Source organism: Notolabrus celidotus, chromosome 19, assembly GCF_009762535.1.
Source record: "Notolabrus celidotus isolate fNotCel1 chromosome 19, fNotCel1.pri, whole genome shotgun sequence".
In the NCBI taxonomy this organism is placed as follows: Eukaryota; Metazoa; Chordata; class Actinopteri; order Labriformes; family Labridae; genus Notolabrus; species Notolabrus celidotus.
The window spans coordinates 12029538-12057431 of NC_048290.1; the positions used below are offsets into that span (position 1 = coordinate 12029538).

The 27894-nt window shown below is 42.5% G+C and overlaps 1 protein-coding gene across 6 annotated transcripts in view; it reads right to left on the reverse strand.

The window, feature by feature from the left end:
* Positions 1 to 27894, reverse strand: part of LOC117831337 (probable E3 ubiquitin-protein ligase HERC1) — a 58306-nt gene that overhangs the window by 23979 nt on the left and 6433 nt on the right. For all 6 annotated transcript variants that reach the window (XM_034709992.1, XM_034709989.1, XM_034709991.1 and 3 more), the window contains exons 2-42: positions 24849 to 25853; positions 22538 to 22633; positions 22241 to 22423; positions 19133 to 19345; positions 18864 to 18962; positions 18280 to 18376; positions 18030 to 18173; positions 17817 to 17944; positions 16495 to 16639; positions 16227 to 16398; positions 15808 to 15942; positions 15359 to 15524; positions 15008 to 15133; positions 14389 to 14613; positions 14083 to 14235; positions 13807 to 13939; positions 13459 to 13662; positions 13112 to 13330; positions 12767 to 12940; positions 11876 to 11990; positions 11539 to 11656; positions 11162 to 11363; positions 10769 to 11069; positions 10624 to 10672; positions 10492 to 10537; positions 8318 to 8571; positions 8038 to 8217; positions 7767 to 7887; positions 7394 to 7634; positions 7136 to 7302; positions 6850 to 7002; positions 6668 to 6765; positions 6423 to 6518; positions 4764 to 4931; positions 4413 to 4652; positions 4236 to 4319; positions 3873 to 4098; positions 3499 to 3775; positions 2426 to 3162; positions 958 to 1171; positions 170 to 339 (exon numbers count right to left, since the gene is read on the reverse strand). In XM_034709992.1, coding sequence (XP_034565883.1) covers positions 170 to 339; positions 958 to 1171; positions 2426 to 3162; positions 3499 to 3775; positions 3873 to 4098; positions 4236 to 4319; positions 4413 to 4652; positions 4764 to 4931; positions 6423 to 6518; positions 6668 to 6765; positions 6850 to 7002; positions 7136 to 7302; positions 7394 to 7634; positions 7767 to 7887; positions 8038 to 8217; positions 8318 to 8571; positions 10492 to 10537; positions 10624 to 10672; positions 10769 to 11069; positions 11162 to 11363; positions 11539 to 11656; positions 11876 to 11990; positions 12767 to 12940; positions 13112 to 13330; positions 13459 to 13662; positions 13807 to 13939; positions 14083 to 14235; positions 14389 to 14613; positions 15008 to 15133; positions 15359 to 15524; positions 15808 to 15942; positions 16227 to 16398; positions 16495 to 16639; positions 17817 to 17944; positions 18030 to 18173; positions 18280 to 18376; positions 18864 to 18962; positions 19133 to 19345; positions 22241 to 22423; positions 22538 to 22633; positions 24849 to 25820 — 8041 coding nt within the window. In that variant the 5' untranslated portion in view covers positions 25821 to 25853. The remainder of the gene's footprint in view (positions 1 to 169; positions 340 to 957; positions 1172 to 2425; positions 3163 to 3498; positions 3776 to 3872; positions 4099 to 4235; positions 4320 to 4412; positions 4653 to 4763; positions 4932 to 6422; positions 6519 to 6667; positions 6766 to 6849; positions 7003 to 7135; positions 7303 to 7393; positions 7635 to 7766; positions 7888 to 8037; positions 8218 to 8317; positions 8572 to 10491; positions 10538 to 10623; positions 10673 to 10768; positions 11070 to 11161; positions 11364 to 11538; positions 11657 to 11875; positions 11991 to 12766; positions 12941 to 13111; positions 13331 to 13458; positions 13663 to 13806; positions 13940 to 14082; positions 14236 to 14388; positions 14614 to 15007; positions 15134 to 15358; positions 15525 to 15807; positions 15943 to 16226; positions 16399 to 16494; positions 16640 to 17816; positions 17945 to 18029; positions 18174 to 18279; positions 18377 to 18863; positions 18963 to 19132; positions 19346 to 22240; positions 22424 to 22537; positions 22634 to 24848; positions 25854 to 27894) is intronic.

The following is a 27894-nucleotide window of genomic DNA, read 5'->3' on the forward strand; positions in this document are numbered from 1 at the left end:
GCCAGCATGGGGAAAAAGTTTAAGAATTTTACCTGCATGACTGCAACTTTAAACAAAGTCTATCACCCACTTTTAAACTAGGAGAGACATTTTAATTCAACTGGTTTCTTTCCTATGTAATGCTGTCTGACAGCTTTTCCCCCATAAAGGTCACTGCGCTGGTTCTTACCCAGGCTGCTCCTGGCCTGTGTGCTGCAGGGACCTGGTTCCATGAAGCTAGTCTGCTGCTCTGTGAAGGCGTCACAAGAAGCAGAGCTGGCCAGGCTGAAGCAAGGGTGTAGCACAGGCGTGGTGCTAACCAGACCGGTAAGCGTAGGGAACCGAGTTAAGACCATGTGCCTAGAGAAAGTGAAGATATAGTAATAACACAGAGAAAGGGGTGCTACATAACCACTTTCAGTCCAGAACAAATATTTGTATAATAAGATACCTGAAGGAGTAACAATGGGCTTGCTTTTTACTCTGATTCTTAATTTAAAGGTCCCTAAAATCAAAGTCAACCAAGCATGTATCTTTATATATAACATGCTAAAGTCTGGTATTTGTTCTTGGGGCATCAAAACACATTCAGAGATGTTAGACATAGGAGAGTTTCGCTAAAACTCCCCTCCCTGAAGTGCTTGATTTCATTGTCTGGTTAGTACTTTAGCATTGCAGCTGTTCGTTTGGCCTCTGAAGCAGTAATAACACTGACACTCTGGTCAGCTGGCTTGGTTAGGAGGAGAACAAGCAGGCCGAGCCACAGCTGAGATTAAAGACAGAGAAGGCAAAATCCTCACTTTCTTATTTCTACACATCCTAACTCACCCATTCCCTCGACTTCAGGAGAGCTGTCACTGCCAACAGATGCAGGTCCGTGGTTATCAGCCACAACATAACAAGACCCAGAGTAACTGTGTTTATTCCCTCTGGAGAAACAAATGAGAATCCTTCATAGCTAACACACTCTATACTCACTGGAGGAGGCTGATGGGAAAGAAAGGGTTGAAACTATCCAGGGCATCTGCCTGCAGGTTTGTTGGTAGAGAGGAGGCTAAGTCAGTATTAGAGGAGGAGGCAGAGGCTATGTTTGATTGGCCGAAGATGGCTGTGCCTTCTGAGCCAGCGCTGTACAACGACACAGAGCTGGACGACTTGGAAACGGGCTGAGAGGAAGAGTGGTGGCCGGATTCTGGATCGAAAAAGTAGAGAAGATGGTTACATTAGGTTACATCCTATTGATATTATATTAAATAATCTAATTTTAACCCTATGCACCTGTCTAAGTCTAAGGCAGGTGCATGAGCAAGTTGTGGGTAAAGATGGAAGTCTACTATCTGTCTCATCACTATCATCGCTCTCTGTCTCTCTCTCTCTCTCTTTCTGATTCTCCTCTATCCCTCTTTCCAACTCCAACTCTGTTGAGGCAGATGGCTGTCTAACATAAGTTTGGTTCTGCTTGAGGTTTCTGCCTGTTAAAGTAACTTTTCCCTTGCTTCTGCAACTCGCTAGATAGGTGCAATGCTCATGGTGGATTAAGATGCGATAAGAGAGTCCTGTCAGTAAGTGGGGACTGGATCTTATCCTGTCTTGATGTTGGGTCTTTGTTAATAATTCAACATAGGGTAGTGTCTTGAGATAATGTTTGTTGTGATTTGGTGCTGTAAAAATAATGATTGATTGATTGATTGATTGATTGATTGATTGATTGATTGATTGATTGATTGATTGATTGATTGATTGATTGATTGATTGATTGATCGATTGAAGTCTTTAAGAACTTGTTTCCTTCGTGTCTTCATCATCACAACGCTGTCCTTAAAAGATGTGTTTTACTGACTAGAGCTCCAAATTTGTCATTTTTTTTATAACTTCTCCATGGTGAGAATTTGATGCTTTGCTTGTTTTAACATTTTTTAAATAATTTTTTCTCAGGATTTTCTGCTGTCCTTAAGTAAATAAGACAGTTAAAGTTTTTAACTTAGGCTCTGGGAAAAACAGAATAGTTGGCAGATTAATACATTTTATTTATTTTCCAGAGTGTATAAATAGTTACACAGTGTGCATGTACATAAATACGATGACTGATGTGACTGGCTGCAGGGATGGCAACGTACATTGTTTGATTGCGATGTCTGATGTATGTTTTGTGTATCTATTCTTTTTCTATGTTTTTATTGTTTTTCTATGTTTTTATCCTCAATGTAAAGCACATTTAGCTTACTTGTGATGCTTATTAATAAGCTTATCAGAAAGGCTGGTTCTTCTAATTGGAATTACCCCTGACTCTCTTGAGGCTGTTTTCTATCTCTCTGTTCTTTTGTGCAGCTTTGGGCTGCATGCTTGTATGTATGAAAAGTGTTATATGAATAAAGTTGAGTTGAGTATCAATCTGAGAGCAACTCTACAAATTACTAGAAAATATCTGCTCCATAGATCCACATACCTTTGTGTTCTTTGTCCTCCTGCATTCTGTTGATGGCTCCTTTGTAGATCATGACCTGCGCCCTCTCCAGGTCAGCGAGAGACACGCTCTGTTTGATGGGACACGGCCTGACAGCCCATTTCACCATGCTCTGCACCACATACTGCAGCACTGACCTCAGCTCAGCGCTCTCATCCCACTGTTTGCTGCTGGCCTTGACCTGCTCAGGGTTTGGGCTTGTTGGGGGACTCGCTGTGGGGTTGGGGGGTTCATGTTTAGGCACCAGAAGCAAATCTGAGAGCTTCTCACAACTAAAAATGACAGTCAGGGTTTTCAACGCTCCGGTGAGAAGGTATGAGACTCTGACTGCTCTGAGTTCGACAGCAAAGGCATCCAGTTTGGAGTTTTGGAGTGTATGGGTTACACAGGTCACTTCCTGATGATCAGTGGTCTTTGAAACATCTTTGTTTGGTATCGGTGCTGGGAAGGGATCGGTTTCAATACTCTGCTCTTTAAACTTCTTCCTCTCATCATCCTCAGTCATGTCTTCATCCGGACGACACTGCACCTCACTCTCCTTCATATTCTCCTCTGACTGCTTCCTCTTGGGGGCCGGATTTGCCCCGAGCCATCCCTGCTCCTCCAACAGCCCCATTAAATAAATCAGATCTAACAACACCTTTGGTTTGAGGCCTCCGAGCTGGGCGATGCTGCAGCAGGAGATGTCACAGGGCTCCAGCGAGATGATCGGTGTGTCGCTGGGTGACCAAGAATTCATGTAGCTTAGTTATTGGGAAGGATGGGAAGAACCCACAGATACAGCAAGGTGTGACAGCAGGACGGATTCAAGAGGGAAAAATGGATTTAAGAATGAAGAAGAAGAAGCAAGAAGAAAGTAAGATCAGGGGGGTGAATGGTGAAAATAAAGTAAAATGTTAGACAGTAAAGGAGAAAGGAAAAACTAACAGAAAAGAATTACACAGTCATAAACATGCTGAAAGGACCAAGACAAGAAAATATAAGAGTATTCAAATGGATGTAAATGAGAAAAGTCACATGTTCTTTGTAGATTTACACATATGCATTTGTAATACCTGACAGAGAGGTCTGTTTCCTCCCACTGAAGCTTGGCCAAGGTGCTTCCTTCCTTCAGGACTCCAAGCAGGATGGCCCGTCGCCCACTGGGCTTGTGTCGGCACAGACCTCCAGCCCGGAGACCATTGTCCACGCCTCCGATCATAGCAAGGACCGGCCACACTTCAGTGCAAAGAGCAGCCAGCTTGGCATCTGACAGAGACCGATGATGTGACAGTGATTCCCCTGAATCCTCACCGACAGCATCTCTTTCACTGTCTTCCTTCTCAAAGGGACCTGAAAGAAATGTGCGACAAAAAGAGTCTTACACTAGTGCTAGAATTTGTTTTAAAGCGTGGTCTATTTACAAAAAACTGTCGGAGCTGTGTCTCACCTGAACTGCAGCTCCCTAAGTCTCCTTCTTTCAGCAGGGGACCAATGAGCTCCAGGTGTGTGTGGATGTACTCGCTGATGTGTGAGGCCCACTGGTCACACTGATGGAGTCGGCGGAGGAGCTGCACTGTTGACTCTAGCAGCACCGTGGCCCGGGGACTGCAGAAAGGATCCCCTGGAAGGAGGTTACTGGGCATGCCTCTCATCTGGAGGTCACGCAGTGCCACCTGTGGGACATACAGAGGTACAATTTAAACCAGTATTTGAAATCTTGCAGGATTTTTTTGCAAATCTAACATTATTAAGTGGTGAAAGATGAGTTAAAACCCCAAATGTTGTAAATTATGTCAGGTGTATCAAGCACCTTCTCCCCAGGGTTACTGCTGTAGAACAACACACAAGGGTACAGCTCAGAGGCAACCACGCTTTCAAATGCCAGCTTAGGCTCCTGGCAGAAAGAAAGAAACACACAGTGGTTACAAAAACAATCAATACTCAATAAAACCAATGCTTGTATTTACTGCGATTATTTAGCTTGAACCTTGTCATTCTTAGCAAATGAAATGGTGTGAGCCTCCATGTCCAGAATGCAGGTGATGGTGTCCCCCTGTGTGAAAGAGGGAAGTGTGCGGACCAGTTCTCCTCCATGGTACAGGTTGCCGCTGTACGCTCGATACAGCCACATGTCAGTGGTAGTGTGATGGTTGTGATCTCTAACCGGCCAGCGGGACACGCCGATACATGTGCCCTCGTTGCCTCTGTTCTCTTTGGTTATGTGGAACTGAGGAGATACGTTTGGCATATATCAGGTTTTTAAATACTGTATTTGTTTCATGGAAAAACACAGAAATATTACATTTGTAAGTGTCTTTGAGTAAATACTGGTCCTTACTTTCCATATAAAACAGCCAGATGTGATGGCGGTAGTCGCCAGGCCATAACCTTTCCCCCCAGAACCATGCGACAAGATGTTCCCGCTCTCCAAAGAACAGCAGATCAGTTTATGAGGGTCAAAGGAAAAATCTCCAATGGGAATACATTCATCATAGCTGCCATGGCTCTGCAAGAAACATAGGAGTGACACAAGAAAGCAGATATAACTGACAGTGTTCAACTCTGACAATCACAATATGTTGCTACTGGTGATGAATTATCAGCTATAGGCAAGTCTTAATGCAAAAGTCATCCCACAACAGCGATTCTGCCATCCTTGATTTATTTTTTATTTTTTTTAAATATCCATGCTAAAGTGTAATTTGACACTAATTAAATTTGTTGTTATTTTTCTGTCATCTTCCAGCCCTCCCACATGCACTGTGGAGAACAGGTCCATCTGTTCTATCCAGGGTCCCGCTGTTTCAATTTCATTACTGCCAGGAGTGAGTTTCACTTCTTCCTAAATGCAGCATTTTGGAAGTCCTGAATAACTGCACCCATTCACTATTTTCAATTCTTAATACCCAATTTCTTGTTATGATAATACTCAAAAGCTGTTCTTTACAATCATTTTGATTGAACTAGGAATATTACGAATAGTGTGTTTTAATGTAGAGGAATGCAAAGCTAAGGCTAACAATTTGTAAAAGAAAAACTTGTGTTTGCAGATCATAATGTAAGACTTGCATAGAACTGAATGGAGGATTTATTTTGAATTGAAATAAACTAACAATTTATGATTATGTCCTATTGATTTAGATCTGTGGTCATGGACACTTCTGCCTTTGACACTGCTACAGTTCTGGGTGTCAGCTTGTGGGTGGTTTACCTACTATGGACTTGATCCTTTCGTCTCCATTGTTATGACTGAGACTCCCAGAAGGTTTGTTAATTTATCTTGTGTTTTACAATACATTTGCATCTTTTTTTTTGGACTGCAGAGATTTGGCTGATTTGTTTGCCCTTGGGAGTGAGAAAAGAGAGGGCCATTATTGTGTTGCACTCTGGTTTCCCCTCGGCCGGGCGTAACTCCATACAGACTTTCTTGTTATTATGGATGCAGCTTTGTTGACCTGTTACTCATCATGCAACTATTAAAAAATAATTATAATTGTATTATTATTGTTTCCTTTTTTGACCTGTATCTATCACTTTCCTGTCTTGTTATCCATTTTTTTTGGTGTCAGGTGGTTCAAACTTTCAGAAAAAAATGTAAACAAAGAAAAAAAAAAAGATGCTTATCTATTAACACATTACTGTACAGTAAAGGTGTGGAACACTAAAAATGCATAATATAATATTTCAGTCAGGAACACTCTTGTCAAAAGAGTGCCAAAGTTATATTTGGCTGTATGGCTCTGTTCTAAGAGCTTCCTGCCCTTCCATGTGCCTACAGAATGCCAAGCCAGGGAGAGCAGCAGCAGCAGCAAAGATCCCCCAGGGTAAAGAACAGAGTAGGCATCAGTGACAATGAATATGAAACTGGTAAAATCAGCTGAGCTGTCAGCTGATAGGGGCTGGTGTTAAGATCAGCTGATGTACTGTGGGCCGAGCTTCACGTCATGGCCTTCCTGATCTAATGCTGTGCTCATTTTATGTAAAACTGCTGTCTTACCCCTTTATCCTTTTCAGTAGTTTCCTCGTGGTTTCTTTCAATGAGTGGTTCCTTCCACATGTAAACAGACGAAAGCTGAAAGAGTTGTTTAACAATCTGCAAGAAGACAGAGAAAAGAAAAACATATGGTGGTTAACACCTTCATTATCATTTTCAAAATATCAAATACTTTTCAGACTATATCTTTGTAATGGATACAGATTTTCTTGAGCTTCTTTGTTTGAATGTTTCATTTATTTCCATACCTGTTGAATTTGAGCAGGCTCAGAACAAGCAGGTAACAGTCTCTCCAAAACATGGAAGGCCAAAAGCTTCGTACGAAGGTTCTGGAAGCATGGAGAACCTACAAAGAAGACAGTGGACGTGAAAAAAATCTGCACTGTAATCATATCAAAAGTGTTTCTTTTTGTGAATAAAAATATCTTACCTAAAGTGCACTTGTGTGAAATTATGGCCATTAGTGGATCAACCCATTTAACAAAAGTGGAAAGTCTTTTCATTACTCGTAACGACAGCACACGCCTCAGAAACACCAGGAAGTCTGCAAGCTGACATTCTACAACTTTGCTGTTTTCCACTCCTAAAACAATAAAAACAGACAGACAATGAGTCTCAAAAACACAGAAGGGACTCATTGATGCTTCAAGATGATGGAATTAAATATGTGCAGGACAATATTTAAGTAGAGTTTAAATTAGCTAAGTTGACATCACCTTGTAGATTTGTGCTCTTGCTCCCAGATTCAAGCTCTGTTCGCTCAGCTGTCCCTCTCTCTGCTGTCTGCAGCTGGTGGAAAGCGTACAGTATCGTTTGGAGCTGCTCGCACATCACTTCCATCAGAGCATGGGACACATCCAAAGGCAGCAAATCCTCACAGGAGCTGCAAGCACAAGACAAATTATAATGCAGTTTTAATTAGCAAAAAGTAGGTTTTTAATAATTGAAGAGTAGAAGGAATCATGAACAATCACCTTGCAGCCACTGTCAGTATCTGTAGCAGGCGGGCACAAGCTAACCTAACAGCCCCACTCAGTAACACGGATCCAGATGTAGAAGCTGCAAACCAGCCCTGGTTCATCAATGCACAGCTGTTGTTGGTCAGAGTGGAGAGGATTTCCAGGATGCCACATTTGATGACCAGCACCAGGTCCACTGGCTGGTAGCAGAAATTCAGTGCAAACATGGTCGCTAGCAGAAGATGCTGGCATGAACCTGGGTATGACGAACACAAGATCGTAACCATAAGAAACTAAATATGAAAACTGCTAAGAAAATTATCAATAGGGGGTACTACAAAACCTTAAAGCAGTATGTGTTGAACATGTAAAACAATAGAGAACAAACCTGGATGCTCTCTTTCCAGCACAACCCTCTGTTTGAGGACACGCACCACCTGCTGGTAGAATGTGTGGGCTGCAGTTTGTAGGTTTGTTTGTGTGTCGAGTGAAGCTGACTGAGTACCAGACTGGGTTTAGATAAAAGGGATTATAGAAAGATGTAAACAACATGTTAATGCAGAGGAAACAATACAAATAAACATATTAATCACTCTCTCCATACATAAAGATAATTAGCATCTGCACAAACATCGGAATTGCACGTTCAGGAGTTTTACCATGTAATGTTGCAGCTCATAATTTACTCCAGAGTGAGAGCTAATGATTTGTGTTCCCAAAGCAAAGCATCCAGACAGGAACTGAAGCTGCACTGACTGCAACAATGTAGGGCACTGAGAACTCTTTTCCTCCATCTTAGACAGGAAGGATGACATCTGACACAAAGCCTCCAGACGCAACTGATCAAAGAGAAAGCTCAGTTAGTTTAACACTTATAAAACAGATTTACAGATCATCCCTAAGTGTTACTGCTACAGGAGTAAGTGTAAGCAACATTACCTCAGCCCTCTGTTGCTGCTGCAGTATAGCAAAAGTAATGGCCTTGGGATCTGCCTGGCAACACGTCTGTCCAGCAGGCAGTGATGGTGAGGGGGTTGATAAATGGCTCAGGCTTCCACAGACAAAGAGGAACACCTGGTTCAGAATGGGTAGAGTGTGGTTGCCACAGTGAGGCATGGAAGAGGATGGGCTAATGCACTGCCGCAGACGATCCCAGGCGTCTTTCATGATGCCCAGAGAACACAGAGGTAAACCTGAATCGCATAGGACAAGAGTTGACAGGTTAGTGCTGTCTGTCATGTTTGAGATTCATGTTTTACAACATCTTACTGTTTAACCGTACAGTGTTTCTGCATAATAAAACAAATATAGTTGTGATCTTTCTCACTTAGAAGCTAATTTCTTTTTAGAAAAGGAAGCTAAAAATATTGAAACACTCTTTCTGTCGTTTTACCCTGGAAAAAATGTAGACTTAACTCAGAAATTATTAGACAATATGATCAGAATTGGATTGTATTTATAACAGGATGTAATGATCAAGTGTCAATCTCCTGTGTTGAAAAATGAAGTCAAACGCATAAGTTTAAAAAAACTGCAGTTCCTCAAGTGTCCACTTGAGGCTGGCTCGAACGCTAAGGAGTTCCTTTTAACAACTGTATCATAACGCTACTTTTACAACAAAATTAAACATGTTTACAGCCTGGTATAAAATAATGCTTATGATATGAATAGCTCATTTAATTTTCTATAAGTTGGCAGTTTTGTCACATTACATCAAGGCTAAAAGTTTTGCATACGTTAGCATAATTAGCGGTGTGGCTCATTTGACTGCCACATTGTTGCTCTTTGCCATGGAGCCAAAAGCCTGCCTCAGCTCAACCTCTCCGCCTGGGTTTCGGCTGGCTGAAAGTTAGTTTGAGTCAGCATTTCTAATGAGGTGACTACATTTGTTGCGTTTCAAAAAGCCTCTTAATGTCTTTTTCGACCGCAGGAACTTTACCCCGGAACTAGGGACTTTACCCCTGAACTACGTGCGATTCGACTGGTGGAACCAGGGTCTAAATTTAGTTCAGGGGTATATAATCTCCCCACTGAAAAGCCCCTGCTTGGAGGGTAGTACTTTTCAAAGGTCCTGGGACTTTCGGTTGAATGTAACAGTTTGTAGAGTTTACACAGTTGTTGAAACACAGAGGGAGTTCCTGGGAATGCATACTAGTTTAGTTTTTTATTAAGATTTCAAAATATTATTTAATATAATTTGTTTTCTCCATACATCACTGGCCTGATTTGCACAATCTACCCGGGACTTCAGCCTGTTGTGGAAACGCAGGCAACAATGGGGGCACAGGAACCTTGTAGTTCTAGGGAAAGTAGTTCTGGGGGCTAAAAGACCCCTGAACTCTGGGTCGAAATGCACCTTTATAAAAACAATGGGTGACATTACTGGGACCACATCCATGTATTTACACTCACAGGTCATGATATTGAAACAATGCTGGACAATTCAAGAAATATATTTACTTGCTGTCTTGCTGAGTTCCAGCCAGACTACTGCCTGTTAAAAATAAGTTTTTCCTTGCTGCTGTAACTAGCTAAATACTGCGAGGTGCAATGCTCATGGTGGACTAAGATGAGATAAGATCCAGTCCTGTCTGTAAGAGGGGCACTGGATTGTATCCTGTCCTGATGTTGGGTCTTAGTTAATAATTTAACATAGAGTATGGCCTAGACCTGCTATGTTTGTAAAAGTGTCTTGAGATAATGTTTGTTGAGATTTGGCGTTACACAATAAATATTAATTGATTGATTACTGGCTATTAAGTGCACTTCCTCTTCATTAGATGTCTTTAAAAAATCAGTCAGTTCACCTTTTACCACATAAAACCTTAAAATAAGATCAAAAAGACTAGTTTCAAGAATTCTAGTAAAGTGCAGTTGTTTCTGAAGAAGCATGTTTCCCTTAAAAGTAGGGGACTAATTCAATACTGTCACTTTAAATAAGTACAGTATATAAAAATGATATAAAAAACCTAACTAAAAAACAGTTCATTTGTTTTTTTTGCTAAAAAGCTAATTCGCCTCTGGCTGACACTTTATGTTAAGTTGATTAGATTAACTTAATTTTAAAAGATGCAAAATATTTATAAATCTTTAGATAAACATATTCCCCTTACCTATTTTATTCTTGGAAGATCCGAGAGGCGTTTTGGATTGGTCAGTCTAAAAAACAGAAGACACAACATTTGTTGAAAAAAGAGGAGTGGGATGAAAGCATTATTGTAGATTCAGCTCAGTAGGACACTCACCTGTTTACGACCATCAGCAGATATCACAAAGAACTCTGATGTGGATTTCCTGAAATTGGAGCGAAGACAGTCAGCACAGGAACAGAGTACAGACATTCACACTGGCCTGTAGCAAACATCTACTCCAGAAGTTTTTTTTTCTTACCTTGCTCCGTTCTTCACACCCTGGCTGTTCTCACTTTCACTTGGTTCCACCCATGCAGGCCGGACCCCGAGCAGCAGGAAGAGACAGCGGGACACCACCAGATGGCAGGCGGCGGGAAAAGACATGCTTTCCTCGGATTCCCTCTGCCTCTCCCACTGCTGCTTTGGATCCAGCTCCCTCTCTGGACTGACGGGGCTCTCCATGCTGCTGGGGAGGGTGGAGGTGCCGAAGGACTCGTACACTGTCACGCTCTGCTGGACTTGCATGGCCTCCCTGGTGGCCATGAATGATTCTAGGACTTCTGCGGGGACAGGACAGAAGAAATGATGTGTATTTGTGTGAGATTTCAAAACTACTGGAGGTGGGAGAGACATACAGATATGCTTTTCTAACCTGACAGGTACATGCGACTGTTACCAAACGTGTCCTCCTCTGTAATCTCTTCCTGGTTGTGGTTTGCTGTGGGGGTCGGGGGCACCTGCACCTCCCGGCTGCATTGACCTCTTGGCTGCTGCTCATGATCTTTTCCCACCTGCTCGGCTGAGGTGCTGGGCTCTGGCTGGTCTGCATCAGGACTTTGGGGAGACTGAGTCGTCTGCAATTAAAAACACATGATAAATATTCCTTTATGTAATCATTTGAATCACTCTATGTCCTTTCTAATGAGGAGAAAACGTAATAAAGGAAATAAATTGTCTCTTTAATAAAAGCATAGCTGCATTGCGTGTATTTGATTATGAGATAAAGTGCAGTTGTCTAAATAATGGTACCTGTTTGGCAGCCGTCGGCACCTGAGACATTCTTGGAGAGTTTTTATGAGCCAACAGAGTGCTTCTGATTTTATAAACTGTTTCATAGAGGTCTAACAGCGTCTCACTGGGCTCATATCTGTCTCAACACAGAGAGGATAAATAAAGAGGATTATTAGCTTTGTCCTGCACTGCAGTGCAGAGCTTACACAGTGTTAATGTAGAATCAACATCACTCCATGCCTAATAATCGTTTTACATGTAAAACTCATGACTTAAGACGCCTTATTTAGGGTTTCAAGTAAATTACACAGGCAGTAGCATTTTTCAGTAAAAAATAACATTTCCTTTTACTGACCTGTCCTGCCAGCAGGCCTCATTCTGCAGCCCAGTATGTTTCAGAAGAGCTGCCAGGCTGCAGCGACAGACAGTCTGCAGCAAACAGTCTCCTGAAGAGCCTCCACTCTCCCACTCTGCACCCAGAAAAACACCACATATTGAGACAAAGCCACACAAATCAGAAATTCCTATCATACATTCAGCGCAAAGCATCTTGGCGTGCCGTGCAAATGCTATTGTTATTTTCTACCTGATGCAATCATCATTTTAATGCCCAGCACACACGTGCAAATAGTAACTGAACTTAGGCCCACATTAGGGCCCATGGGTGTAGTCAGGCGCAAATGTGGCGCATCGCTATCTTGAGGAAGCAGAATGCATAAGCACCTTAGATCAACAAAAACGTAGTCTAAAGACTGAAGTCAGTGGTGCAGTACTCTCCTGATATTTAGAGCCTGCAGTAGTAAGATAGTAAGATGGGCAAAATTCCTTTCTTTTTTACACTAAAACAGAGACTCACAGCAGTGCTCCCACTCATAATAAAACATCAATGTTTTTGCTGATACAGTGAATTGGAGATTTCTATTGGAACAGAAAGCTTGGAGATGGCGAGTTGTTTTCCCTTGTCTCCATGAATCATGATACTGCTTATGGTATGGATCTGATCTTGGGATGCCAGAAGACAAGGACACTGGCAGGCCCAAAAACTCCAGCCTGAGACGTCACCAAGCCCGTCTCTGTTTAATGTGCGCTCTTTCCAATAAGTGCAGAGACAGACACATACTCACACACACACACACACACAACTTAAAGGGTATTTTTTACAATCCTTAAACATAACTCTCTGTGCCAAAAATGTCTCTTTTCAAAATACACTACTTAATACAAGCCATATGAACACAAACATTACCTTTACTGTGTGCATACTCCTCCATCTTCTGCCACAGGCACCCTGCTGCCCCTCTGGAGGATCCCAGAGCAAGTTCAAGTAAAGTTCTGGTATCCTCGTTCAGGCTGAGCTCTGCCAGCCTGGCATCAGTACTGCCCAGCAGCACCACCTCAGTCAGCCATGCCATGCAAGAGTCTACAAGACAGTGAATCATGTCAGGCAAAACAAAAAAATTACAGATATTAACTTATTGGTTGTATTACTCTTTAAAAAACAGAATGTGGACACACGGGTGCATCAGTAATCTGGGAATCAGAAACAGTGGCATATACGAAAGCATGGAGGGCAAGTTGTCTGTATTCCTACTCAGCTGTTCGTAGTCTGTCTCCAGGCCATTTCTGAGGAGGACATTTGACAGCCAGAACTCTGACAGTTTCTCCTGAAGTGAGGGCGGGGGACCCTGCAGCATACCACCGAGGCAACGGCCGACTGCCAACGCTACCGACCGCTCCAGATCCAACAGCCAAACCCACCGGCACTCCTCCTGTTGCTGCTGTCCATGGCAAGTGTTTTCTTCACTTTTATCTGCAAGGAAGATTCAAAGTCATCGTTGAATTACTGTAGACTTTGGAAAGCTATTTATGTGGCATTACTTTAATGATAATTTACTAAAATAATCAAGGAGTCTTGTGGGTAGATGAAACTCCACTCACCTGCTGAGGTTTTCTGAGCCTCCACCCCAAGCTCCTGTTCCTCCAGGAGGCCTGTCTCTGGCAGCAGCCTGTTGAAATCATTGAGGTGCTCCAACAAGGACAGTAAATGACTCAAGAGAGGTTGAACTGTGGCCAGGGGCAGCAGCAGCAAGGAGTACATAACCTGGCTCAGCAGGTTGCCTGCCACTGAGTTGTACAACACCACTGGGACAAGAGTTGAGACGAGAGAGCGGAATCAGAATGACAGATTAAAATAACTGTGAGATACAGATGGACAGAGGATGGAATTCAATTAAACTTCCTGATTCAAATGTGATCAAGATCTTTGACGACAGTTATTCCTCTTACTGTGCAGCTTCTTGATGATTTGTTTATCCAGGGAGCTGTCCTTCAACAGTTTGGTGGATCTCCTGAGTGTTTCAGCAGCACATGGAAGCAGCAGGTAAAGGTGCTCACGGAGCAGCGTCACACTGCTGTCATCCTACAGAGCAACAGGAATAAAATATATATGTATCTTCCAACAGGAGGTCACTGAGTACAGTTGAACTCAAAAATACATGAGAGCTGATCACTTATTTATAATTGCGTTTCTTTGCATGGTAAAGAGCTGATCCTGTGTGGTACCTCAGTGCTGGAATGGATGTAGCAGTGGGCGAGCAAGTGTTTGTGAAGTCCAGACAACAGCTGGTGGAAGTGACAGGGAGGATCAGATTGTCCTTGGCTATCTGTTGACAGCTGCTTATCACTGTTTTTCTCCAATTCCCCAAACGCTCGCTCCTGTGTTCACACACAAGAAAAACATAAAGCATGTGGAGGTAGAGGAAAATCACTCTAATTTAACATAAATGCGTAAAAAATTTGAAAACAAAGAAAACTATGATTTTAAAAATGAGACAATTCAAGGGTTGCACTTGCTCCTCTTCTCCGTACCGTGTAAAAGCCTATGCTGAGGAGGAGAGTCCTGAGCAGCACCTCTGCTAAGTGCAGAGGATCATAAGCATCAACAGAGCTGGATGAAGAAGCCGCCCTGACAGACATCGCAGGTGTCAGAGGGGGTCCCAGGACTGTCACCTCCCCAAAATTGCTGTAGCCCAGTAGAGAAGCTACATGGCTCTGATCCTGAAGGCTGCTGAGGACCATGTCCAACTGCAGACGCTTTAAAAGACACAGAGGAAAGAAGACACAACTTTATCATCTTATTGTAAGATCTTCTGAGGAGGAATAATCATTTCACAGCCACAGATTTTCACAGCATTCAAGCAGTCTTCAACCCATATTGCCTAGCAACACTTCAAGTTGGTGCTGCAGTTCAGACAAACTCACTGTTTGTTAGCTTATTCCATCCATTTATTTTCCAGCCAACTGTCTGAATCAAAGCCACAGTTTAAATAAGGACAGCAAGCCGCAAAGGAAGTTTGCTGCTTGATGTCTGAATGTAATTATGGAAGTGTGTAAACTCTTTAAAAAACACACAAAAGCCAAAGAGCTCCATCTGCCAAGGATATCAAGCAATACTGCAACCTAACTCGTCACAAAGAGCTCTGCGTACCTGTCCTTTGGAGAGGGCATTTAAGCTCTGAGGGCCCTGAGGAAGGAGGGAGAGCAGCAGTTCTGTTCTTTCCCTCAGTGGAGGCAGCAGCAGGGATGCGCCAATGGAAAGAGTGTTTAGAACTGCCTAAAGGTGGACAGAAAAGTAATAACAATGTAATAAGACAGATATAAGCATTGAATAAGAAGAATACAGCAGAACATGTGTGCTTTAACAACCAAACATCCGCCATATTTACAAAACAGTTTTTTTTATCTTGGTTTAACTCAAGTGAGTAACAGCCAATTCCTGCAACCACTTGTTGTTATAATAAAAGCACAGCATTAGTAAGGAACAGACTTGTTAGTTCACCTGTTGTATGGAGTCTGGCATATTTGTATCTATGAGTCTGAAGAGCAGGTTTCTGAGGGGTCTCCCCTGAGCCCCCAAAACCATCGCCCCAGTGCCTCCAGCGTGGGCCAGTGACAGGTGGATGGATAGCAGCTTCATGCACAGCAAGAGAAACTGATGGTGGTCCCTGAGAGATACATAGAAAAAGTCAATGAGGAGGGTTAGTGAAGCGGAGAGTGAATAAGGAAAGGGAATTCCTCTTCTTAATTATGATGCAATGGGATTAGAATATATATGCAACTCATAACAGCTAATCAGTGTTAAATAGGAAACAAGGAAATCATATTTTTGTGTGTAATTCAATCTGATAACCATCCTAAGGTTGTCAAAAGACATAACATGATACCATATCATGATAAAACTGTGATATGCACCCCTTAAAATCTGCAAGTGTTCCTTTAATAATGTACCTTTTGGATAAGAATGGAGCAGGAGGTGTGTCGTTCCCAATGCCATCACAGTAACTCTCAAGGAAGTTGCGCAGGTAGGCGAACGTACTCTCTTCCAAGTCGACACAAAAGGGCCTGTGCCATGCCACCAGTTGCCTGGAACAAAAAAACAGCTAAGTCACTTAAAAAGAGCTATGCCAGCACAATTGTGTCAGAACAAGAATGGCATATCCACAGATTTGACAGTGCGGGGAAAAAGAGCAGATCAGCAGTATAGAATAATGCTGAACACTGAAATCTTGCAAGACAGAGCAGCCACTTCTTGTCAGATCAAATGTTTTTTTTACAGTGTGGAGGAAAAGGTTTTGCTCACTGAGCTGAAAGTAGATTAGATTATGAGGTGAAAGCTTGGATTTATTTCAGACAATCTGAGGCCGCACCTATCCGTTGGGACTGCAGTCCAAGCTAGGCTGTGAGAAGTGCCAGCAGTGATTTGTTGGATGGACACCCCCTCTAAACCGAGCACTTTCTTGGGTTTGGTGATTGGTGTTGAGGTGTGGCCCTGTCCACACTGGCCCATGGTGTTGTTGCCCCAAGCATACACTTCATTTTCTGAAGAGAGATGACAGTGCAGTTAGGAAATATTCAAATATTACAGCAATGGTTCCTTTACACTAATTATCTGAAAGTGCTACTTTTTTTTCTTACCATGTGACAGAGCCAGACAGTGGCTGTCTCCACATGAGATATCAATGATTTTGGTGATACTCAGGTCTTCTATGAACCTGGGTCTTAGGGAGGTTGTTTCAGAGGAGCCACAACCTAAACATGAGCCACAGCCCCATGCAAACACCTAGAGAAATGAGATAAATAAACAAAAATAAACACACAGAACTATCCACTTAGTTATTTATTCCCCCTTTTCTTGTTCTTACTGTGTTTAAATGTGTCGAGAAATACAAAATGTACATTAAAAAAACATATTAAGAGCTGATAAAGACAGATAATCAACATTGATAAGGTGGTGGCAGTATGTGCCTTCAAAATAAAAGCATTGTATTCTGCAAAGAGTAAAAAAACCTAATTAAATTAGATTAAGCAAGTCAAAAGTTTGTTAGCCATTTACATATTTCCCTTTATTTCATCAAACTACCTTATGGTCAGTCTTAAAGCTGGGGTTGGTAGTCAGATTTAGATACACTTTTTGTTATACTGGTTAAAATGATCTTTAAGTCCCGATGGCAATCAATACATAATGTGTTTTTAAAAAAGAGCGAAAAAAGCTGCTATCTACAGCCGGAGTAAACCTGGGAAAACACCAACCAATCACCGACTTCAGGGTCCAATTTATGAAACCAATCAGATCCTGTCCTGACGTTCTGCCTGCCTCCTGCATGTACATTTCCCCGGCGTGCACTCCCCGTCCCCTGACTCTACTTCCCCTGACTCTATTTACTGCCCCTCTCGCTCAACCTCGGGCCTGTCCCCTCTGACCCGGTGAGGTGCTTTGCTCAGGACTGTAGTCCAGCTCAGAGTCTAAAAAGCTCTCACCCGGGGGCTCTGACAAGCAAAGAAATGTACGACAAGTCCTAGAGAAAATTTAGATGTAGTATTATAGCTTTTACAGTACAACTGGATAATGCTAGCATTACAGTTCTGAGAACTAACAGCAGCCATGTTTGTTTGTGTTTTTAACTTTCACTATGATAATGTTTTGGTGTTTTCTTAACGCTGAGTTAGACATGAGTTGACGTCGTGCAAAACACAAACGATGTGCTGAGGACCAGTTTTAAATCAGTCACGATTATATGGTTGCAAATCAGCGACGCTCGTGCACGTGAGCGGGGCCCTGCGGGGGGGCGTCGTTATGGGTTGGGTTAAACGGAGTCCTGAGGAAATGCTACATTCAAATTCATGCTAGTTTTCCGTGACTACCAACCCTAGCTTTAAGTAGATCCAGAATAAATATCATAGTAGGCCTGCTTTTTATTTTGGAAATCCATGCCTGGCCGCAAAATGGGTCATCTCACCTGTCCTGCAGAGGTAAGGGCCAGAGATGACTGGCTGCCTGCACACACTTTCCTGATGATGAATCCATGCAGAGCCTCGATGACCTTTGGGCGATACACACGGTTGGTGTCTCCATGACCCAGTTTACCTGAAGGATGAGTCATGCCTGAGTATTAGCATTACTTACACAAGACATTCCTAATTTCTCAAGCTTGAAAAAACACCAAACATACCATTGTCCCCTCCTCCAAAGGACCACACAGTTCGTCCATCCTGTGCCACAGCGATCGTGTGGGAGCTGCCACAGGCCACCTGACCCACACCACTGATGTCCTTCACTAGTGTGGGCACATTCCGACTCTGACTGTCACTGTGACCTGATCAGGGGAGACACACAGGACAACAGCGGTTGTTTCTTAAATACCAGAGGTGAGTTTTCACTGACATTTTTGAGACAACAGAGTTGAGAAATAGAGTTTGTACCGAGTCTGCCGAAATCTCCCTCTCCCCACGTATAGAGCTCTCCATCATGAGTCACAGCAGCACTGTGTCTGTACCCAGCAGACACACAAACAACAACCTGGAAGAGAAATCACACAAATGAAATATAACATTGAATCAAATGTTGTTTGGTTATAATGCCTAAGAATAATATTAGACTCTCCCACTCCCACTATGAATTTCACATCCATTTCTTCCTCCAGTAACAAGCCTCTTACACACTGCAATTCCACAACAGATCTGGAATGGAGTTCAGCCTTCACAAAGCCTTCGTGCTTGCACATTGCATCCCAAAACAGCGCAATATTGATGTCCCAGAAGTGTGTGAGGCACGGCTTATTAAAACAAAGTAGGAGCTCCATATACACACACTCGCACTGTTCTGCCCTGCCCGCTGAAATACTACAAATTGCAACCTTCTATTCCCCATTCCGCCTCTGTCACTACCTCCAAGGGATGGTCAGAGGCAGAACGACTTTATGCCCCTGTGAGCTACATATTGCCGGCGTAAATATCCTGCCTTGAAATGGCAGTATGTAAGCACCTAGTGTTTTCTGCATGCTTACCTTGCCCAGCAGTGGCCCTTGTATGATTTTGGGGTATTTCTGTGTAGCACTATTTCCATGGCCCAGTTTCCCATATTCTCCATCACCCCAGCTGAACACCTGAAAGAAGAAGAAAACATCATCTGTAAATTATAATCTCTGACCCCCTCTGCAAGCTGATCGATCTCTCCTTGAGACTTCAGAAAACCAAATCAGACAGATTCAGGGGAAAGTATAAATCAAACGGCCTACTTTCTGAGATATGTAGGAGTAGATTTTCAACTTCTTACCTCTCCCTCTACAGTGATGGCTAAAGTGTGACCATCAGAGCCCTTTGAGGAGGACACTTTCTTCATGTTCCTGTGCGGCTCCAGTACAAGTTTCTTGGGCATGGACTGGTTGTTTGAGTCCCCGAGGCCCAGGCGACCGTAGCTGCCTTTTCCACATGCTTTCACTGAACCATCCGCAGACACTGAGAAGGTACAGTACTGGCCTGCCTCAATCTACAACAGGGAAGTAGGAAGTAGAAATTGGATCACTAAGAATATGTCATGATTACGTTCAGGGAACATGTTTTAAAACAGGTTTCAGGCGTCTTTTCAACTTTTCCAACCCACATTGTTGAATAAGTTCAATAGAACAGACGAGTGATGCTGAAATGTTGAGATAAGATGAAATGTTTTTTTTAATTTGATCTTTCTGTATGTACATTTATTGTGATCATTTAAAAAGGGTTTTATAATGTCACAAAATGATTCTTTTAACCGTCTTAAGAAATATATTTAAAAATAATTGTATTCCTTTAGAGTTATTTTAGGAGAATTTTATGTATTTTAAAATATGTTTTATTTCTTTATCTTGACTTGCGTGTTTTTATGATCTGCCTGCTTTATTTTGCTGCCCATGTAAAGCACTTTAACTTGGTTTTTGAAAAGTGCTCTACAAATAAAATGATTATTATTATTGTTACTATTATTATTGTTATTATTCTGTGACAAATCTATCTCAATCTTAGGCTTGTTTCAAAGCTATTTGTATTAAAAATAGTACACACATCTTTAATATAGAAGCCACTCTGATGCTGTCTTTATGGATGTAGCCACAGTGAAACGACTAAATTACACAAACAGGCAGTTGAGATGTGTGGTGTATGTGCAGTATGTTTTAGCTGAACATGTGCACAACTGTATATATTATTATTTTTTAATTCTGAAACACACATATTCTTTAATTATATATAAAGTCTGATTAATAAAAAGGCGTATTAAAAAACAGAGCTGCAGGAGAAGATAAATATTCTGGGATTAGGGTCACAAATTTGTGAGAAAAATAGCGGCAATTTTACAACTAACAAACTCGGAAAATAGTATTTATAGAAATCCTGTTGCTTCACTTTGGAACATCCTGTGCCACTACACATAACAGAAGATTTATTTATTTATTTATAATGCACAGGCAGTTCTTTTTATGCTTGCAGCAGGAGGTAAGCTGGTTACAAACTGTGAAATTTGTCACATATGTCACGAGTGAACTCCATAATAAGATGGTAAGAGATTTCCCCTCTCCATTCAATGCATGGAGCACAGCTGGGATCAGCTGACTAGAGATGCTTAGGGTTCAGCTCCACCACAATAAAACACAACACTGGAGCAAACTGCACAAAGATGACCTGTGATGTAGTTCAAACCTGGTGTTGTTGTAATTCCACAGAACGTGTTGCTGGTGCGTGATATTAAGCGTACGAGTAAGTTGTTCACCATGATAGACAAATGCTTAATCTGATTGAAAGGTACAATTTAACAAGGTCAAAGACGGCAGACATACTATACGGCAGCAGCATCTGATGTGAGACAGTAGGGAGCGATGAGGTTCTCTAACAAACATTTTTCTTCTCACAAATATATGACTTTTTTTTCACAAATGTATGACTTTAATCTCAGAATATTGCTCCTCTCATCCGGATCCATTGTTTGTTTGTGAGTCAAATTTGTTTGTAAGTCATTTTGAATAGTGTCCTGTGAACTGTCTTGTGACATCCTGTAGTTTTCAAACTGGTTTTTTGTTTTATGTAGGTACCTGCTTTAGGACTACAGAATAGCTATTGTGCTAATTCCAGCATATTTACATTGAGGCAAACTGTTGAAATGTTGACAAATGTTTATCGTCCAAATCAAGTAAACTCAAATTAAATCAAATCCAATTTTCTAGTGTGCTGTCTATCTTAAAGGTGACATATCATGCAAAATTGACTTTTTAATGGTTCTTTACCTGAAATATGTGTCCCTGGCATGTCTACAAACCCCCCGAGAATGAAAAGAATCCATTCTGCCCCTGTTTTGATTTCTCCACCTTTCTGTAAATGTGTGTGAAACGAGCCGTTTCAGACTTCCGTGTTTTTGTTACGTAACAACAATATCCGGTCTGTCACGGAGTCAGAGCTCGGAGCTTGTTCAGCCCATAGACTGTATAAAATAATACTGAATCCCTCCTCCGTTTTTCATTACCTGCACAAATGTGTGCTAACAAGGAGCTTAGGAGGGAGGCATGCTAGTTGTAGGCTGTCTTAATAAACACAAAGGTCGGTTTTACTCCCCACGTCTGCAGATTTGAAGATCTAGTGGATGATTTTTATTTATCATGGATAAGTGCTAGCGCTAGTTAGCATAGCTACATGTCGTAGCTGTAGCTGTGTAGCAAGACACACGTCAACATACTGACAAATAAAACAACAAGAAACACAGAATCTGTGACCAATCCTTTAGAAAGGTCCCGCTGCCTTTCTGGTAGAGGTCGGTTTTACTCCCCACGTCTGCAGATTTGAAGATCTAGTGGATGATTTTTATTTGTCATGGATAAGTGCTAGCGCTAATTAGCATAGCCACATAGCTACATGTTCATAGCTGTAGCTGTAGCTGTAGCTGTGTACCAAGACACACGTCGACATACTGATAAATAAAACAACAAGAAACACTTAATCTATGACCAATCCTTCAGAAAGGTCCTGCTACAGGCGCCTCTCCGTCAGGATCAGATTCTGGATCAGATTCAGAGGGTTGAAGTAACGTGATCTCTGAGCAGCCGTGTATATTCAGCCAACATGTAAACATTAGATCAACGTGCTGGAGAGCCGAGGCACATCCACTTCCGGAGGGGGCGTGGTCAGAGGGAAAACAGAGTGTTCTGAGGACTGCTGAAGAAGAGGGATCTTCAGGCATGCCAAAATCTGATTTCAAAGTGTTTTTTTGAGCATAAACTTTAAAGACATGTTTTGGGGACCTCTTAGACCAATATATATTGATGAAAAAAGCGTGATATGTCCCCTTTAAGATTTTTTTTAAATGTGAATATTTTACTGTATTGACAAAAAAAGATCAGAAAAATCTCATAGGTAGTCGTACCATTTGGGCGTCACTGAAGCCCTGGGTCAGCTTTGGCAGCAGGATTTTCTCCAGAGTTCCTTCTGCCAGCTGGTGGCTGCTGTTGCTGCCCCACACATACACCATCACTGTGTCACTATCTGTACCCGGAGAGGCTGCATCCGTGCTGCAGGAGCACAGGCAGTAGGACGCCAGGTTGCAAATCTGTCAAAAATAAAAAAGAAGGGAAAGATGAGCTCCAGAAAATCAGTTACCATAAAGTGGACAAGTTCTTAATTGTGCCTTAATGTTACAGTCCGTGACTGAAATTTCTCCTACCTCCTCAAACAGGCAGAGAGCAGCCTGAGAGAGACGACAGAGTCCATCAGCATCCTTTTTTAGCACCTGAGTATTGACGGGGTCCCCACGGAAACCCTGCGGAAAGAAGATCAAGGTCTAATCTTGTGTCTGTTTTTAGTGCAACCAGTAACAATCACTGCGTGTGTGCGTGACCTGACTTTCTTTTTTGCACATTTTCTGTCTAAAGCAGAAATTAAAGCAGAATGAAAACAGCCTCTCTTCACAAAACAGAGACATGTTACTGCATGATTTAGAAGAGGGGGGAGCCAGGGAAAACAGAGGGGCAAAATAGTCGAGATCCAAGTCCTGAGATATGGATCTTTATTGTTCTTACAAATCCATAAATCACATGAAGGTTGTGGTTCGCAGGCAACATCAATAAAGAGGATTTTGGAAACACACACATCCCTGGTTGTAACTCTCCAGTAATATTGCAGGGCTGATTAGTGGCTGAAGGATGACTCAATATGCATATCAGGAGAGAGCAAGTAGACTGACTCAATCATAATCCTTGTCTGCACACGAATGCATCACTCTGAGCTCCAAATGAGTCCGTACAAATAAGGACAGCCTGCAGCAGGGAGCCATTTTCCTGCTCTGCAGACAATGGGCCTCATTCATCAGAATGTTCATACATGTTTTATGTAAGTTACCTCAAATTATTTCTGAACTAACCACTCCTGCAAGTGGAAATACATGAATGCAACATAACATGACAAAAACCTAACATGCCAGGCTGAAAGTGGGGAAACCACAAGGCATATTTCCAGTGTGCTGTGCTGTAAAATATCTGAACTCCTCTTACAGAATGTTTTTAGATTTTTAATGATGCCATTATATCAGAGAATACGTTCAATTCCTGGGGGGAAAAATCCTTACATTGGGTGATTGGGCTAGTTAAATGCCTAAGGGGCAGTCTAATGAAGGCCTGTGTCCACTAACAGCACTTATTGTGCTGGCAGCACCTGCTTTCTATACATAACCAATGCAATACAGTTTTCAGCATTTTCAGAGCGTCCAAACAGAAATACACACTTGTTGTCAGGTGTTTTTGAAGGGGCGGGACTAAGACACATGCACCGATACTTGTTTTTTCAAGGTCACAATTTCCAGTTCCAGAGTGGCTGCTAATGCCGAGATTCCTTTAGAGTGTTTGTACTGTCTTTTGTGAAATGTTCTTAATTGACAGCAAATATGAGGGATACAGATGACTTAACATTCACTACCAAGGGAGGCAGAAGTGCTGCTGGACAACTGTCATGAGTTGATCTGAAGTTTTGTTTTTCCTTGTGTTTCATGCCTTGGTTCCTCCTCGTGTTTATTCAGTTATAAGTTATCCTATGTCTTCCTTGTGTTTAGTTTATCCATGTCTTGTGTTGTAGTCCTTTTTGTATTGTCTTGTGTTTCTAAGTTTAGTCCTGTTACTTCCTGCCCTTGTGTGTTTCCCTCCTTTTTGATTACGTACGACATACTGTACTACCTACTGCATTTCAATTTAGTATGTAGTATGACTGTTCTGTTCAATTTGCAATATACAGTATGCTGGGTCAGGCATCGTTGGATTTCCGGTTTCAGAAAGCGGAAGTAAACAACGGCCAAGCTGATTGCGAAATCGCTTCTTTAGCATCCACTCATGATTTAAAAATCGAAGAAGTGGTTTATATGGAATTTAATAATTTTGACAGCGACTAAAAACTAAGTACCCCGTAAAAAAAACATAGAAGCGGGACGTTAGCGCTGTGCATTGTGGGAAACAGTACGCCAGGGAGACTGGTCTGCTGCACACTGAGAAATTTTCCCAAATCAGCAGGACATCCAGGTAGTTTTGACATACTGCAGATTTTGGTCTTTCACATACTACTAGTATAGTAGGCGGTTTTGAAAACAGCTTCTGTTTCCCTTGTCCTATGTTGTATCTTTGTCTGTCTTTCGTGTGTTTTCTGGGTCAGTCTTCCTCGTGTTCCCTGTGTTATTTTGGACTTTTTGGATTCATTTTTTTTAGACGTATCAGTAGTTTTGTTTGTACCTCTTGTTATTTTGTTTGGGTTTTTTTTGTCTGCACTTGGGTCCTCCTCCAGTCTTTCCTCGAATGTGACAACAACTTTCTCAACCTAGCAACCGGTGATAGTGCTTTGAAATTGAGGTTGTGGGTGCTGCCAGCTCAAAAGAGGGATTAGTGGACACAGGACACAGTATAAAATCATTGGTGCTGTAAATAACAGTTAATGGCAAATAAAGTAAAAGAAAGGATCTTCCAAAACAACATAAAACTTGAAAAAACATTACGTACCGAATATTGCCTCATTTGAAGAAGGGTTTGATGGACCACATCAAAGCCCACACCAGCTGACTGAGAGCTCAGTGAGGAGGAGGAGGAAGACAGTGTAGAGGTGGATGAGGACATGGAAGCAGCCAAAGCAACCTCCACCCACTCCAGTAGAAACTTCAGAGAGCCTCTTTGCATGGCCAGGCCGAGGAGCAGCTCCAGTGCTAACCTCCGCCCGGTCGGGTCTGCCCCGCCAGCCCCGCTGCTCACTGACGTCTTCTTCAGGAAGTCGGCCACCTGTGCCAGGCAGTCCAGCCCAACAGATGGGATCTTGTTCTCATTGGCTAAGGAGAGTGGCGGGAGAGACGCCAGCACAGACGAGGCCGTTGCAAGCACGTCATTGCAAAGCACCGATTCTGGATGCACTGAGGCCGCGTACCTCCAGTTCTGCTGCAGCAACGAGAAGAGCAGACTCAAACCTGTCCTCACGCCCATTTCTATCAGAACATCTGTACCAGATTTAACTTTGGATGCAGCGCCCGGCATGCAGGGCTCTGAGGCCAGCTCGAGTTGCCCACATTCAGTTCCGCTGTCTGTGGACTGGGAGGGGAGCTGCACCCTGAACTTGTCATGGTATTTGCTATGGAGCGCGTAGTAGATCCTTTGGAGGACCACCAGCCTGTGGTGGAGGCTGAGGGTGTAGGAAGTTTGTGTCAGCATGCGGTGAGTGAGCCATCGCTGACTGTGAAGCAGGGATGACAGGTACTCTTCCTTCTCCGCTGAGGCACTGGACTCGCACTCAAAGTCTGGCAGGCGTGGGCCGACGAGCTCTTGAACAGGTTGAGCGAGAGTCACCACCTCCTTGTTGTGGAGGAGCTTGTTGTAGAGCTCGGCAGCTCCATCCCTCCTGGCTGTCTGTACACTGTCCTCTGAAGCCCAGGAGCTGTTAAAGTGCTCCTGCCACTTCAGCAACACATGGGTCTGACAGGGCACCATGTCTGAGCATTATATCTACACTCTCATGTCCACCTAAAAAAAAACAGAGAAAAGCATGATTAATAGAGAGAAACAAGGCCTTTATGTTTGCAGATGATTAAATTCACAAATAACAGTCCCTCACATTTGATTAACATAATGACATGATTCATTTAGAGGCAACATTTGCAGCCAAAAACCAATCTTCTGATGCCTCTCCTGCCAAGGATATTCACTGTAAGTGTCAGGTTTCTCCTGTAGCGATGGCACTGCTCCAACATAAAATACATCCAGGCTAGTGGCATAAGCCCAGTCGGTATCACAGAAATGGGTCAGCTCATCCTATGCTAATGGCTAATCAACACTCCCACACTGATAAGAAGACGTATGCCTTGTTGGTTTTGCAATGAAAAGGAGATGTATCAAAATCCCTATCATTCAGAAGTCATTATGGCGAGAAAAGAAGGACAAACGGGCACAAGTCACAACAATCTGACCCCTCTGATATTTCATTCATATTCCAGTTATGCTGCTATAGGCTTAGACTGCCGGGGGGACTGACACATTGGGATCCTATCTCTCTCCTCTCTCAGCCTATCACATACATTAACTCTCCCTGTCCCATTAAGGTTACTAATACTAACCATAGACCTTTCTGGGTCCTTGAGCTCCCTTGTCTCGTAGGTTCCTCTGATTCGCTGCCGTAGACCGCCTGCTGCGGACGTGCCACACTCCAGCTGCAACAGCAGCTACTATCTGTCCCACCACTGTCATCTTTCTCTCTTCATCTCCCTCTATCGCAACTCGGTCGAGGTAGATGGCTGTCTAACACGAGTCTGGTTCTGCTCGAGGTTTCTGCCTGTTAAAAGGACCATTTTCCTTGCTGCTGTAACTAGCTAAATTCTGCAAAGTGCTCTGCTCACGGTGGATTAAGATGAGATAAGACAGAGTCCTGTCAGTAAGAGGGGACTGGATCTTATCCTGTCTTGATGTTGGGTCTTTGTCAATAAGATAACATATATGGTTTAGACCTGCTATGTTTTTAAAGCATCTTGAGATCACATTTGATGTGATTTGGCTGTTCTCTCATCAAATATGAGTAAGTGTCTTGTGGAAGAAAGATTTTGCTATCGTTTGCAGCCCCCCTTCACATAAATAATAATCTGAATGGTTTGTCATCTGACTCAAGACGTACTTTGACAACCATATCAGTGCTAAACTCCTGCACCACCCTTGATAAGTCTTATACTTTACCAATACTCACATGCAAATGCCTTTTTATCCCACTTGAGTTATGAAACATCGCTTTATACACAGTCAAAAAAAAAAAAAACAGACATCCTGTTCGTAATAGGTTATACATTCCCAGCGCATCACTGAGCTTCTCTTCAGGAGTGCAGCAGACAGCGCTGTCAGCCGGAGCTCAAACAGTTGTCAGAAGCAGAGCAGGTTAAAACGTGACGTTATCAGTGTCTGAGTTGAAACGTTGTTAAGCTGATCACTGAAGCAGAGAGCATTGGAGCAATAGAGTTTAGATGGGTAACAGCTGGAAGCAATAGACTGGCTCATTAGTGTTACCACCAGGTGTTTAATCACCATTACCAGGTGTCTATCAATATAGACACCTATTAAATAATAATAGATAACTAATTCTATGTTTAAAGGCACCTGGTGGTGTTAGATATAGTGTTGACACCTGCCCTGTGTAACACTACTTTAACTAGGGAAGCACAATATTGGACTTTTAACATTCATTTTAGCCGATATTAGGGATGTAACTATATATCGCAAATCGGTAATAGATCGATACAAATAAGGGTGGATTAAAATCGATTCAACATAATTTTTATTGAGATACCATGTTAAACAGTAGTGGGCGCTATCTGCATTATACTCTGCTTTTTCAACATCATTAAGTCTCTTGCGCTGCTCTCTCGTCACTCGCTGAGTGGAGGTATTTTTAGTTTAAAGCATGTTTCGATGTGAATCAGCTGACAGGTCTCTACAAGCGTTTTCTTTCTCCTCTGCTGGACTGATTATGACTCGGTTGCGCTCCCGGTTGACACATGGCGGCGTTCACATGCTTAATATTCTC